Raw genomic sequence first — 15,204 nt, forward strand, 5'->3', positions numbered from 1 at the left:
GTACTTAAAGATAGCAGAGATGGTTTTTCAAAAACTTTAATTTTTCAATGAGTTTTGGGAACTAAATTTTAGTATACTTCGTAAACACATGAAAATGACACTGTAAACAAATTGTTATAAAAATTTAATGAAAATAGATAACTTTATGGAACTTCATAGATTTATGTAAAAATACATCGTTTATCAATATTTAACCTAACAGCAAATTTTTTGCCGTTTGTGGAAAAAAACATGTTTTTTTGAAAAAAATATTTAGTCTTTTGTCAATATTTTGTTCATTTTTAATCTAATGAAAAAATAAATACCGCCAGTAGAAAACTAAGACAATTTTGCATAAAAAAGCTCTCTAACAACTTTTTTCAATGACGAGAATTAAGAAATTATGGATAAATTATTAATTTATCCATCTAGTTTGCTGTATACAAGAAGGTACCCAGTTCCCAAGCTCCTCTACCATAGCATGATTTTGGTAGCCTTCTAGTTACTGCTACCTATATGTGATAGCTGTTGCATGATTTTGGTGCTTATTGTTAAATTTGCTAGTGCCCTTAGTTTTGCTTGTAGAATAAAGTACCCGAGTAGCTTTTTATGCAAAATTTCTGTTGGTTTTTACATGCGATAAAAATTAAACCCTTCTATTGGTGAAAAACTAAAAATTTTTCTTTAATTTGCTAATTAATAAATTAAATAGTTAATCGCTCATGTCCGCTAGGACACACTTATATTCTAATATATATTTTTCCAAAATATATATATATTTTATATTTTTCCAAACCCATTCTAATAATTTATTTGCTGTAGTGAATTTTTTCATGTTTAAGGCCTTTTTGAGTTTCTGTTGGCTTAGCTAAAATAGGCGATTAGCAGTTGTGTATGATGATAAAAATAAAACCACGCTTATGCCAAAGTGCTTTTGACTTATGATCATAGGATAAATGCTAAATAACTAAACTACAAGGAATTTAATTGTAAAAAATTCTGTCAGATTTTTGTGTAAAATGAAAAAACAAAACTTTTGCCAAATATATAGGTCATCCTGTTTATAAATCCAAGTACAAGGTAACATTCAAATCTGTTATATAATTTGATAATATTTTTAGAAATTTCTTGATGTCAGAATATATAAGAGCTAAAATATTTATTTTATGCTTCAAAGATTTGTATTGAATGATTATGTACATCTGTTTAAAATATTGTTACAAAAGTAACTTCATACAAAATGTAAGCATGTTACACAGTATAATTTTATTCAGCATGGCCCATTGGTATATATAATATAAAAATATATAAATTATAATTACGCTTTCCAACCGATGTAATTAATTATTATGTTCTAGCGCTTTTGGAAGTTATTTTTCCATCTTCAGTAATATCTGATAAACTGTATATAATTATTCATTTCACATATTAACTTGATCTAGATTAAAATAAAAATAGAATACAATTTCCGTAAATATAACATTTGATCATCAAGTTATAAAATAAGTCATACATCTGTACGTCTAGTTGATAAATGCATCTCAATTGTTATGTCTATAGTATAAAATTAGTTTGTCCAACATATGAATCAATAATTATTGTTTAAAATTTGTTTACACATATGTTACACAATGTCATTGGAAAAGGTTGCAGCTATAAAAAAAAAATCATATCCGCTATGTAATTGAGATATAGTATTAATTGGAACTCCAAAATAATGAGGATATCATCAAGATTTTTCAGATGTGATCGGCTGTGACCTTAAACCAGTGCACACAATGCCTCTGTGCCACTGTCATTAGTGCAACGGCGACAGTTCAGAGTAAGCACAGTGCGTTTTGTGATTAGCATAAACCAGTTATAACAGTACAATGGACTTTGTGGCATGTTAATGACAATGATCTTCCTCATGCATTAGATGGTGGTACAAGCAGTTTAAAGAAAATGGCAACATGGAATTGAAAATGTTCCCTAGACTGCCCAAAATGAGTGACGAAGCAGTTAGGTGTATACGCCAAAGTTGTTTAATAAGCCCTAAAAAATCAATTTCTAGTTAAAGTTTATAGTTAAGAATTCCAAGACAACTTTTCAAAATGCGTTGTACAAGCATTTACGCCTTCAAGCTTACAAAATTCAGCTTAAATATGAAATGAAACCTACAGATCATCCTAAAATTTGTTAAATTTACAAGTAAAGCGGTTAATAACATTGACGATGATGAAACATTTTAAAAATGTGTTATGTTTACGGATGAAGCGACTTTCCATGTCTGTGGTTGTGTCAACCATCATAATTGTAGGATGTGGGGATCTCAGCAACCCAATGAAATTATTATGTCAGAGATTACCCAAGATTAGACATATGGTGCAGTTTGATGTCCGATTGTGTGATCGGTCCATTCTTTTTTTGTGAGCCTACTATCACAGGGCATTTTTATTGCTATAATTGTACATTTTCCTGCAAGTTGACGAAATTGAACAAGAAAGTAGCGTTGCTGTAATGTTTCAACAAGATGGTGCACCCAACACTTTAACCTATGCATTTGATGCACTCTCAATGAAAGATTCTCTAATCTTTGGATCGGTAGTGCCGATCCTGTGCTATGGCCTCCGATAAGCCCAAATTTGACAACTCTAGACTTTTATCTATGGAGATATGTTAAGAACATTGTCTACAGTGAAAAAAATCGGGGATGTACAATACTTAAGACAACAAATTACCGCTACTATTGCCACAGTTGTTTGCAATTATCCAGCATACCTGGGCAGAAGTTGATTATCGGCTGGATGTTTGCAGAGTGACTAATGGAGCTCATATTGGAACATTCCAAGGTATGTAAAAAAAAACTTTTTGAGTTCGTGAATTTTTTAAAAAAATCTCATTTGATTATCTCCAGTAGTTTCTGAGATACATTTTTTTTAATTCTGCAAAGGTTTTTGACGACTGTATTAGTTTGTTGACCGGTATTGAGTTGCTATCTGTCTTATAGATCTGTATTAGTATGTAAAAATGTTGCAAAAGATTGTTTATTTTGCGCTATAATAAACATCATTAATGTTATTTTCTTCTTTTAAAACATATGTACATCTGTTCTCAAAGAAAGACTTGCTCGATCAAAATTTTATTTTGACTGAATGAATACAAAGATAGAAGAATTAGCCCCATAATTTAGTGTTGTTCTTTGATTTCATGTTCATATACATATACGGTATATCTATCTCCATGGTGATTGTTGTGTAACACATGTATATGTTTTTGTGAAAAATATATATATTTTGGTAGAAAAAAGTATACATTACACTGCACTTAACTTTATTCAACATACGCTGTAGAAACTCAACAAATGTGAAAGACTGCAGAATTAGAACTCATAACGAGTGAGAAGATTCACGTCACCAGAACTGCAAACATTTTGGCAAATATATTAATAAAAAAAATTTGGTTTTAGTGTTTCTGTTTCTTCTATTACATATAAAATTTGTACTTCTCTTGATGCAAGCTAGTTAAGTTATTTTTTAAATGATGACTTGAGTGGTTCTTGATTTCTTTGTATATCCGGTTATTTTAGACTTAATTTTATTACTTTTATTTAAAATTTGTGGTTTCTTACATTTTATAATATTTTTATTGTTGATTTATAAATATGAAGAATTTGATCTCTAATTTTTCAGTGATGTTTATTTTCTTTGAAAGGATCGAAATGCATTTATGGATACTTAAAGTGAATAACTTTAAGTATCATTGTTTCCACAAACAAAGTACCTTGTTTCCACAAGGTACTTTGATGATGATATCTTACTGGTAAACAAATATGATGAGTTGAAGAGCAGAAGTATGGCTGTTTATATATACATACATATACGTTAATTTTTAAAGCTAAATATCTTTTTGTTTAATACAGGTGAACCGGCAGAAGAAGGTGGCTCGTTACCGGTACTTGCAGAAGAAATTAATGCGATACTTTATCATCCAAGACCGGATGAATGGCCAGGAGGGAATAGAGATGTTGCTTGTGATCGTATTCTTCGTGGCCTAGACGACATTATGGGATTATCTGTTGCTGAACCTTTTATTGCCCCGGTCGATATAAATCAGTATCCCAGTTATGTTTTTATTGTCGAATATCCTATTGATTTATCAACCATCAAGGTAATGGAATAACTCTAATATCTCTTTACATAGAACATCTTATAATTCTTAAAATCATTACATATTGTTTCTCTGACATTACTAATACATAACAAATAATTATGAGTACGTCTGATATTCTCTATTTAAGTACATTTGCTCTATTTTAGTACAGTTTAAACTGAATATCCATATATATAAATATACAGTATGTTTATAATTCAGTTAAATGTTCGAATAAATTGATGATATTAGTTGCATTTTTTAAAAATGTTAACACCAAATAATGAAAGATCTAGCCTGGCCTTAGAACTGTTATGTGCAAATTTTTACAAAATGTATATATTTGTCTTAAATCTTGGTTCATTTTTGTACCATACTGAATCCTCCTCTGTTCATTGTAATATCTTTCTAAGAGAGAATATAAAATTGACACATTCATTCATCAAATCAAGGTGAAAAATGAATCTATCTTCATTTTAAACAAAATTCAAAATTTACACATTTTAATCCAGTTTTAAACTTCACATTTTGTGGAATTTTAATTTTAGAGATTATTAACTTTTGTGTCAGCTGGTAGATTATTGTGTTTCTTTTGAAACACAACAAATACTGAGTTTGTTTCAGTAAAAGTTAATGAAAGAAAGCAAAAATTAATATTATTATTATTATAGATTTTTAAAACTTTATTTAAAATGTTTACTAAAAAATTGTTAAAGAATAATCGTGAAAAATAATTTCATCTATTTTGCACATTAAAAATACTAGGAAGACAATAATGAAAAAATAAATTTTCTTTAGTGCAAACTATTAAAAATTTAATACAAAATAAAACAGTTTATGAAATAACCTCTTGTGAATCCTAACTGGAGTTGCACACTGTTTCTGGTATTTCATATTCTAATTTCTCATTATCATCATCGTTATTTTCAAACCTTTCAAAGTTATTTGCATTTTTTTCTAAAAAAAATGCAAATTTCAAAGATTTCCGAATCATCATGATTAATCAGTTTATATATAAATAATTTGTTTCAGGGTTAGTGGTTCTGAGTTCTCTCTGTTACATTGAAACAATGTGTTCAAAAAGTTTTTTTATTTTTCATTTTGTTTTTACGTAAAATCTTTGACAGGCTTTGTAATTTTTACAGAATTTAAGATTTTTTAAAATTAAATACTTTTCTGTTTCGATTAATGAGGTACATTCAGAAATCTCTTTATGGTACATGTCCTTATTAGATTAACAATAGTTTTTCTATTCTCTTGTGTTTTCATTTTTATGGTTCCAGGTGGTATAGTCAAGTTTTTATTTTGTTTTGGGCATCTAGATGCAATCGAAAGAATTTTGCATTCTGCTGAAGCTGTTGTACTGGAATTTTTTGTGAATTCCTCTTCTGTCTACACATGAAGCAGTTTTTCCTTTTGAAATAGGCACTATAATATTTGAGTTGTATAACAGAAATTTGCATATTGCAATTTCAGATTCGGTCTGGTACTTAAGAAGGTTTTAGTTTTTTCACCAGCAAAACATATAGTATTAATGTGGTAATGTAATTGACCCTAATTTTTAGCTTCATTTTAAGTCGATTTAATTTTATTTAAAAGTTTTTTTATTTTTCATTTTTTAGTTTTGCTTAAAATGTGGATAGGTTTAAAAAAGCACTGCCCATATCCATAAAATAAAATTTGCAAGAAATGTAAAGGCAATGTACTTGCACTTTAATAAAAAATAAGTAATAGAAGGAACACAGTGAAATGACATAAAGACTGCTATCAAGGTGAGTTGAGACTCTTTCAGATACAGTAATATGTATTTTGTTTTACCATAACTTCTACTAATTTTTTTTTTTTTTAATTTTTGTTCTGATATTTTGAGTATCATAAATAAGATGATGTAAGTTATTCATCATTTTGTTCTTAAAATACATGAAATATATGATGATGATTGATTATGATGAAAATAAAATTAATATCTTTAAATCATCTTATATGTCGCTAATATTCACATCAAAAGTTTTCTATGTATGTGGAAAAGATTTACAGTTGATCACCAGAGGAACTTCTTTTATAACAGAAAAACATATTTATTGACCTCTTTTGAAGTTGCTAATGACCTTTAAAACAAAGCCATTTGTAAACTTGCATTTATGAGCTCTGTTTGTTTCTAAAGTCAGTCTTAGTCTTTCATTGTTTGGGTATATGAACCTCTGAAAATTATAAAACGAGATGTTTAACAGTTTTTTAACCTTTGCTTTATAGATATTCAATTTATAATTTTTTATGTTTATTATTAAAATCTGTTGAAATCTTTCTTTATAATAAAAGTTAATAAATGATGAATTAATTTTTTTTTCACAACTTTTTCTTTAAAGTAAATGTTTGTGAATTGTATAGTAAATAAAATTGCAATTCAAAAAGTATTTTATTGAAATCAGGATTGGTGTAGCTGATTTTGTTATTATGGAAAAAAATTTATTACAATAGGCATTTTTTAATTTTTATTGTGTATATTGTATTTGTTAGCTATTTATTATATATCGATCGCCAGAGGATTTTATTATATGGTTGATCATCAGAGGAACTTCTTTTACAATAGAAAAAACACATCTATTGACCTCTTTAGAAGTTGTTAATGAAGCTTAAAGACCTTTAAAATAAACCATTTGTAAACTTGCATCTATGAACTATTTGTTTCTAAAGTCAGTCGTACTGTTTCATTGTTTGGGTTGTAGATTTCCATCGGCTGCTTTTGTTGGGGGGTCCATTTGTATCTGTGTCAGACTTTTTTGTTTGACATCAATAATTAGCATTTGTGTAATTAAGCGGTATTTATAGTAAAATGTATATTATTAAGAATATGTGGCCCGCAACTGTTTCCACACACGTGATCTTCAGTATTTAATTCACTTTTTTCATAAACATGTAAAATTCTGAAAATTATTTTGGTTCATAAATACTCTAACGCAGTTACTATCTGATGACACTTCAGTTGTGTGTAAACAGACAGATAAATTATATGCTTGATTTTTTTTTAAAAGAAGAAAACCAGTCTTAAATGTTTCAGTAAAAGTCATTTCTGGGACAGATATCATCTACTGTTTTCTTTACTCTGCTCATCAAGATGAGATGTGATTGTTACCTTTTTGGTAGTTCAGCATCAGCAGTTTTTCTACTTTTGCCGCTCGTATGTAATTACGTTTATCTATATTTTCAAATTTGTGTTTTTATTGTGCAGGCAAGATTTGAAAACAGATTTTATAGACGAGTCACAGCGGCTCAGTTTGATGTACGTTATTTAGCTACAAATGCTGAGAAGTTTAATGAAGATCATAGCCCTATTGTCCGTCATGCACGCATCGTCACTGACCTCTGTCTGAAAATTATAAAGTGAGATATTTATTAGCATTTTTTTTTTTTTTTTACCTTTTTCTTATAGATTTCCATTTAATATTTAATTTCCATTTAATTTTTGTTTATTATTAAGATCTTATTTGTTGAATTCTTTAAAGTAAATGTTAGTTTGTGAATGTAAATGAAATAAAACCGGAATTAATTTAAAAAATATTTTATTGAGATCTGGGATTGGTAATTATAAAATTCAACAGTAGCTGTTTTCTTTATTATTATAGTGAAATTTTTATTATGAACGATGTTTTTTAATTTTTGTTGTGTATGTTATACCTTTTGTTAACCTTTTATTATATATATATATATATATATATATATATATATGATAAAAGTACTTTTTTTTTTTTTTTTAACCAGGGCTTGGTCACATTATTTTCCTTTATTTTTATATAATATGTATATTTATTAGGAGAAATATTTTATTTAAAATTTTTAACTGAATTCAATCTGGTTTTAATTACACATGCTTTTTCATTTCATTTCATTTCTGTATCAATTTATCGATTAGCTTAAGTATTCTACCTCCCAAGTTATGAATTTGGATTCCTTTTCGTTTTATTGTGTATGGTATGTCAATGACTACTCAAAACAGGACCTGGTATCCGTTATATTTTTCTTGCAATATTATTTTCTAGTTAATGATACTTTCTGGACATAAATTTCAATATCCGAGGCTGTAATAATCCCTTCTCTTTTTTCTTTCTGATTCTACATTGCATTTTGTTCTTGCTTCACGGATATTTCTTTAAATGAACAAATATTAATCTGTACAAACTTACGGGCTGCTTTTCAGAATTTGTTGTACCTTCTGTGTTTGAAGATAATGTTGTACTATATGTCATATTATTTATCTTGAAAAATTATGAAAGCACTATCGATTCTTCTTTGTTAATAAAACCTTTTTAATGGATGTATAATTTTTCTTTCTTTAAGCATAACCGATCTTAGAAATATCAGGAAGAAAAAATTTGTGAGCCTGTTCCTTTTCATTTTCACATCGCATTATAATACTATAATGTAAAATCAAGTCGTTTAATATATATTAAATTAAGAAGCAGAGTACAATTTTCATTAAAAATTGGTACACTGAAACCCCTGTTGAACTCTACAGAAAAACTATTACTTATAGGGTTTTAATTTATACAGATATGAAAGATTATGAAATCCATTGTACATTTTTAGAAAGTATGAAAAAATAAAATAAAATATACTTTTATTTTGTTGTTGCCGTTTGCTTGAATATATGTTATTTATTTATTTAAAATACTGAGGCCTTTCAATCCGTAAGATTCATCATTCTGAATATTATAACATTGCTTAATAACTTTAAAAATTTTATAATCTATCTGTAAACCTTGTAGGGTTCATAAGGTCTCAGAGTTTTCTTTGACGCCTGATGAAATAAGTGGCAGCAACATTAATATTTTTGTTCATATTATTATATGTGTTGCAAATTTCTTAAAATTATTAATGAAAAAATATATTAACAGAACTTATTAATGTTATTAATAAATTGAACTACTGAAAATAGAATAAAATTCAATATTGGATTACATTTTACCTTACAGTCATATCAAATCGGTGAATGAATGAATAGGTTAATAAATTTCATTAAGAAATGTAAAACTAATAAAGACTGTGATTGTGATTATGTTGATCTACACAAATAAAAGAGTTAAGTGGAAGAATTGAAATAGTGTGAGAACAGAGGCATATAAAAATTTTTTTTAAGTCAGCATATTATAAATAAAATGGATGAAAAAAAGAAGTAAATTGTTAGGATTTTGGAGAAGGAGAGGTTAAAATCCTCTTCCTTCTCTAAAAAATAATTAGGTTTATAAAAGCAGAGAATCTGTGAGTAGAAGATAACAATTAATATAGAAAAAATAACGTGATTGTTCTGAAAGGAAAGTATATTAAGGGAAGGAATGAAATGTTGGAAATAGTAGATTTTGAATGTTTAAAGAGCTCATCGGCTTAAATGAAAAAAATACAAAAGAAATTGGAAAAAGAGTTTGCCTTTTATTCTATAAAAGTGAGATGACCGATGCAGAATAAAAACTTGTAATGTGGCTGTATTCAAAATGTACTTTCTCTTTGATTTGATTTATGAAATAGAAGTATAAATTTAGTTAAAGAAAGGAAGAAGCCAGAATCTAGGCTATGGTGATGAAGTTTTTAAGACGTATAACAGGAAAGTAAGATGAGACAGAATTAGGATGAGAGTGTTATTGAAGTTGGTGCTGTGTAAATTTTGGGGAAAGAACTTAACAAATGTCTGTTAAGGAGGTTTGAATGTGTGAATAAGAAGGGAAAGAAAAGAGTTCTAAAAGAACATGGCGCTCAAAAGAAAGATGGGTGGGTAGGCTTAGGAAATGATTAATAGAAAAGATGAGGAAAGATAAGCAATAGATACAAGAAGGGATGAGTGATATGTGTGTGATGAATGATAAGCGATAGATTCAAGAATAAGGAAGAGGTCTAAAAATAGTTAACTCAGACAATTTATCATTCAACTCATGATTTTGGCTGTAGAGCAAAGAAGAGATACTTTCTCAGAAGTCAAATATATATATATATCCTTCTTAGGAATGACAACTTTTATGTTAAAAAATAAATAAATCCTCAGAAGTTTTTTAACATGCTTGTACGCTAGAAGGATGTTGTCATGATTCATTGTTTGGGTTTAACTGAACAGAGCTTAAATACAAAAAAAAAGTTATATAATTGTGTGAAGAAATGAAAGTAATACTTGATAAAGTAATGTTTGTGTAATATGTGATGATTTTTTTGAGTAGCATCCTGCAGAGCTGTAAACTACGCATGGGTACAATTTATTTTGATTTTTTCAGTATAAATAAAATTTAGAATATATTTTACTATTATAATTTATTACTTCTCTGCCCATCATAGTCGCTTATTCACTAACTCAGAACAAAAATTATTAAAGGAATTTCATTGGTTGAATGATTAAATTTATTGCCAATTTTTAATAATCTAAGGCAGTGTTTCTCAACCTGCGGGCGGGTGCCCCCCCTAGTGGGCCATGAAAACACTAAATGAAGGAAGCAACAAGTATATTGAAAAGAAAATATTATTAAAAAAATTTATTAATTTACTGAAAGGAAGCAAAACAAAATACATTCTGACATAATAAATAATAAATTACATATTTACATTGATATAATACACTTAAAAATACCATTTAATAATTAACTTATCAGTACTAAATTAAAAACAAGTTTAATAATTATTAGTGACTCTTTTGGGCCTGTCTTGCGAAGCAAAGGTTTTTTTTAAGGAAGGTTTACTATTAGAAATAGACACAGAGTTCTTTTTTCATATTTAGCTGAGATCTGTATTTTGTCTTCAAAGCAGTCACTATAGAAAATCCGGTTTCACAAAGATAGGATGTTGAAAACGGTAATAGTATATGAAATACTCCTGTTTTCAGAGCGTAAATCTTGTCATCCACCCTTACCCAAAATTTGAAGAGTGATTTATTACTAAATTGTCTTTTGATTTTGCTACTTGCCTTGAAGTCTGTGAAGATTTCTTCTTCAGCAATTGAGTGCCCTTTATTTTGAAATTGATCCCTAACCTACTTGTAACTTCTACAAAGTTGTTGTCAGCAAGAAAATATTTTTTAATTTTTTTTTGCTAAATGATTTTCAATGGTTACAAAAAAAGTATTACGTGTTGTTCTTCAGCCTTTTAATTTTTAACACATTCATTCACATTTGCAAACGTTTCTAGGTTTTCTGCTTTACATTCTGCTCCGTAATTGCAATTTTCTGTAAAAAAGCATTAACTTTATTACTTGTATCCAACATATATGTATTTGCTCCTAGGAGTTGAAGATTCAAGGCATTTAGTTCCTCAAATATGCCAACCAAGTAGCTTAGTTCCATCACAAATAAACCATCCCAAAACTTCTAGGTTTCCAGTTGGATTTCCTCTTCTAGAAAAATGGTGATTTTTATTAATTCATAAAAACGTTGCAAAAATTTCACACGTGGTAACCTTCCTTCCTCGCAATAAAATAATAATGCTGAATATACAGTACCCATGTTTACAGTGCAGAAAAGATTCTTGATTTTAGGGGTGTCATTTTTATATAATTTACTACAGTTACAACCATTGTTAGCACAATATTCAGACCAGAACTCAGAAGCAAGTTTGGAAGCTAGAGCTTCTCTGCAGATTATGCAATGTGTCCAAACACACTGTGGAGATTTTTGTTTCACAACAGCTTGTATACTTTGGAATTTTCCCGACATTGAACGAGCACCATCGGTGCATATTCAGATTCAATTTTTCCTCAATTGTTTGCCTCATTTATAAAATTATATAAGATATCAAATAATGAGATTGCTGTTGCTTTGAGTTCTATTGGTTTGCAGAAAAGTAGTTCTATCGCTAACATACCATTACACAAAAAAAACATAGGCAGTGAAATGAAAGATTCTATATTGAACGAAAATGAAAAGGTTGAATCTGGAAATTGAAATGAAAATTATCTTTATTGCCATCTATCGCCTCATCATACTGAATTGAAAAAAATTTGTCAGGCAGCTTCCTGAAAAGTTGATATTATACGTCGTCAGCCATATCACCTATTCGACGTGCAACAATCTCATTTGATAGAGGTATGGACTGCAATTGTTTGGTAATATTATCTCCAAACATAGTACCTACAATTTCAATTTCAGCTGCTAAAATAAGCTCTTCGTCAATGGTGTGAGGCTTTCTACGTCTGGATATTTTATATGAAACTGTGCAAGAGGCACGTAAAGCTTTCTTATTCACAGACAAAGCTTTTTTTAAAAATGATGGTTGCTTTTCATATGATTTTAATTGTAATTCGAAGAATTCTCAGGATTTGTTAATGTACTCATTATAATGTGTTTCCAATTGTCGTAAAGTTTATTAGGTTTCATGCTGTCTGCTGTCAAAATTTTTGAGCAAATCTCACAGATGGGCCTTCCTTCTTCATTTACTTCAGTACTGGTAAACCCAAAATTTATGTATTCTTGAGAATATTTTCTTGATTTTATTTTCGAAACCACACTCATCTGTGCACTTGATGCTTCACTATCGTCTAATGCTCCCTTATGCCCGCTTAAAAATTTATCCATGTTTCTGTATAAGTCTGCTGCTATGAATATTTAATACCTTGAATTGCAATTAACATGCAAATTACAACATACATATTCACGATAGATTTGATAGCGATAGAAGGATCTGCTTGACTGAGACTGGCTAGAATTAAATGAGGTGCAGCATATTTATACACATTTGCGCAGATGTTTCAGAATGTTTGAGACAAATCAAAACTTCTTGCAAAACTGCAAGAATGTCCAATGCGGTGGATGTAAGCAATAGAGTGTCATCGATTCTGGTTTTGTCAATGCAGCAGATCAGTGTTGCCAAGTATCAATAATTTTACTTATTCTTGGTTATTTGTAAGGTTTGCAAGTAAGGTCATACTGTAGCTTTAGCATCAAAATACATTATTTGTTATTGTATGAGAGGACGGATGCGATGAAAATTATGATTGGTAATTGAGTCGCAAATACTGAAAGGTTGAGAAACGCTGTTCTAAGACATATATCTATGGTTAGCATATCATATCATAGAAAAACAGATTTTTCTATGGTAGGAGTCATTTTATTTTAAAATCTGAAGATTGTTTATTTATTCAGTTCACAAAAGTAATGTAAAATATAGCACCTATATCATGTACTGCAGATATATATATATACTGCTTAAAAATATTACAAATTTGATAATTACTTTACTTATTCATAAGTTGCGTTTGATCAGTAGTTGTGCTCATAAGTAACTAATCATATAAATTCTTTGATTTCCTTAGCTTTTATACTTGTCTTTAATTTTAGTTGAAAGTTTTTTGATGTAATTTTGTTTGTTTTTTCTTTCAGGAAGCTTGTTAAAATATTTATTAGCAATAAATTTATAATTTTTTTTTACCAGTTTCTTTATTGACATTAAGCAATTGTAAATTTCTATTTCTTGTGTTGCTAATACTTCTATAAAACATACTTTCAATTCATTATAATGATGAGTAACAGATTCTAAAACATAGCTTTCTCTCAAGTTTAATGTTGTTTCATTATTATTTATGTCACTCTTTTAATCTATTAATCTATTTTAATCACTTCTTCATGCATTATTCTGACAAGTTCGTAAAAAGCTTTATTTACAGAACCCCTATGCAAAAATTATGAAGTTAAACTATAAATTGTACATAATTTTTTATAGCTTAGTAGCTTTCTTCTTGAACGTAGGTAATGTATCTGGTTTTATTAAGGTTTGTGTGTGATAGTTCCATCTCATATTAGTCTTGAAAATTTGGTAGAAGATATTACTATTAATCCTTTAACTGTTGTACAGTCATGTACATGTTTGTGTATGGATGTTCATTATTGCTACACATGATTGCAATTTCCATTTTGTATCGCTGTAAACGTATAATGTATGATGTATGATGTATAACAGTATGATGTATGAGCATGTATACATTTGTCATCGTTTAATGAACTATTTTTTAACTAAAGAGTTAGTAGTCTTTCTTTTGTCTATTATCAGCCAGCTGTTTACTTGTCTGAGCAAAATTGTTGTGCTGGTTGTTTTATATTGTGTTGTGAGTGTCATAGTATTTTTTAGTTAAGGTTCGATTACTTTTTCTTTATTTTTATTGTGCTTTTTTACTACATATAATATATACACTTATTATTTGTGTGAGCAAACAAGTAAATAATATAGTGTGAACATAAATCATTCAGCACATTTTAGGGGTTAATAAAAAATGAACAAGACACTGTACTGCTTGTTGGTATTTTTCAAACAGTAGTGTAAGTACTAGAGTTACTGATGACCTTGAATGAACAGACCAGCATGATGTAATGACAGGGGGAATTGTCGGTTGTAGAATAGCTACTTTGCAGCAGAGCACTGTGTGTATTATGGTTTCATGAAAGCAAATCTGTTATTACTGTTCATAGACGTCTTTATTTTGAGTATGGCCCTGATTTTCCTAATAAATACTATTAAACATTGGTATCGATAGTTTATGAGTACAGGAAGTGTAATACATAAAAAAGGTGTTGGACCTCCCATCTTTGAGGAAGTTGGGGATCTAATAAGAGAAACTTTTCAGGGAAGCTCAGGTAAATTAACTCGTCATGCGAATTTAGAACTGGGTTGTTACAATTGTGCCACAGACACTGTCGATAAAGTGAATTGAAGGTAATGCTTTTTAGAAAAAGTAATCTGATGAAGCTACCTTTCATGTTTCTGGTCACGTTAACGATCATAATTGTCGGATTTGGGATAGCTAGAACTCTTATACTGTTTGACAAATGCAACCTGATAACCTGAAAATTAATGTTTGGGTTGGGTGTTTACTGCTTATAAAGTGATCAGACCATTCTTCTTTGCTGTGCCAATGTTTACTAGCCCTAGTTATCTAGACGTGTTACACGAGTATGCAGTACTTAAATTGAACATCGGCAACCCAATGTTTATTAAATTAAGATAACACATCTCCAAACTGGGGTTTACATGTTGGGTATTATATACATAAATAATTACATCGTTATTGGATCAGGTAGTCAACATCAATGAACTGAATAAAAGAATCTGTGGTATAAGTAATGGAATAACTGAAGA

General features: G+C 29.0%; 1 protein-coding gene across 5 annotated transcripts in view; it reads left to right on the forward strand.

The window, feature by feature from the left end:
• Positions 1–15,204, forward strand: part of BRWD3 (bromodomain and WD repeat-containing protein) — a 153,525-nt gene that overhangs the window by 81,175 nt on the left and 57,146 nt on the right. For all 5 annotated transcript variants that reach the window (XM_075371709.1, XM_075371708.1, XM_075371710.1 and 2 more), the window contains 2 exons: positions 3,881–4,128; positions 7,340–7,491. In XM_075371709.1, the coding sequence (XP_075227824.1) occupies positions 3,881–4,128; positions 7,340–7,491 (400 nt within the window). The remainder of the gene's footprint in view (positions 1–3,880; positions 4,129–7,339; positions 7,492–15,204) is intronic.

Source organism: Lycorma delicatula, chromosome 7, assembly GCF_047948215.1.
Source record: "Lycorma delicatula isolate Av1 chromosome 7, ASM4794821v1, whole genome shotgun sequence".
Lineage (NCBI taxonomy): Eukaryota > Metazoa > Arthropoda > Insecta > Hemiptera > Fulgoridae > Lycorma > Lycorma delicatula.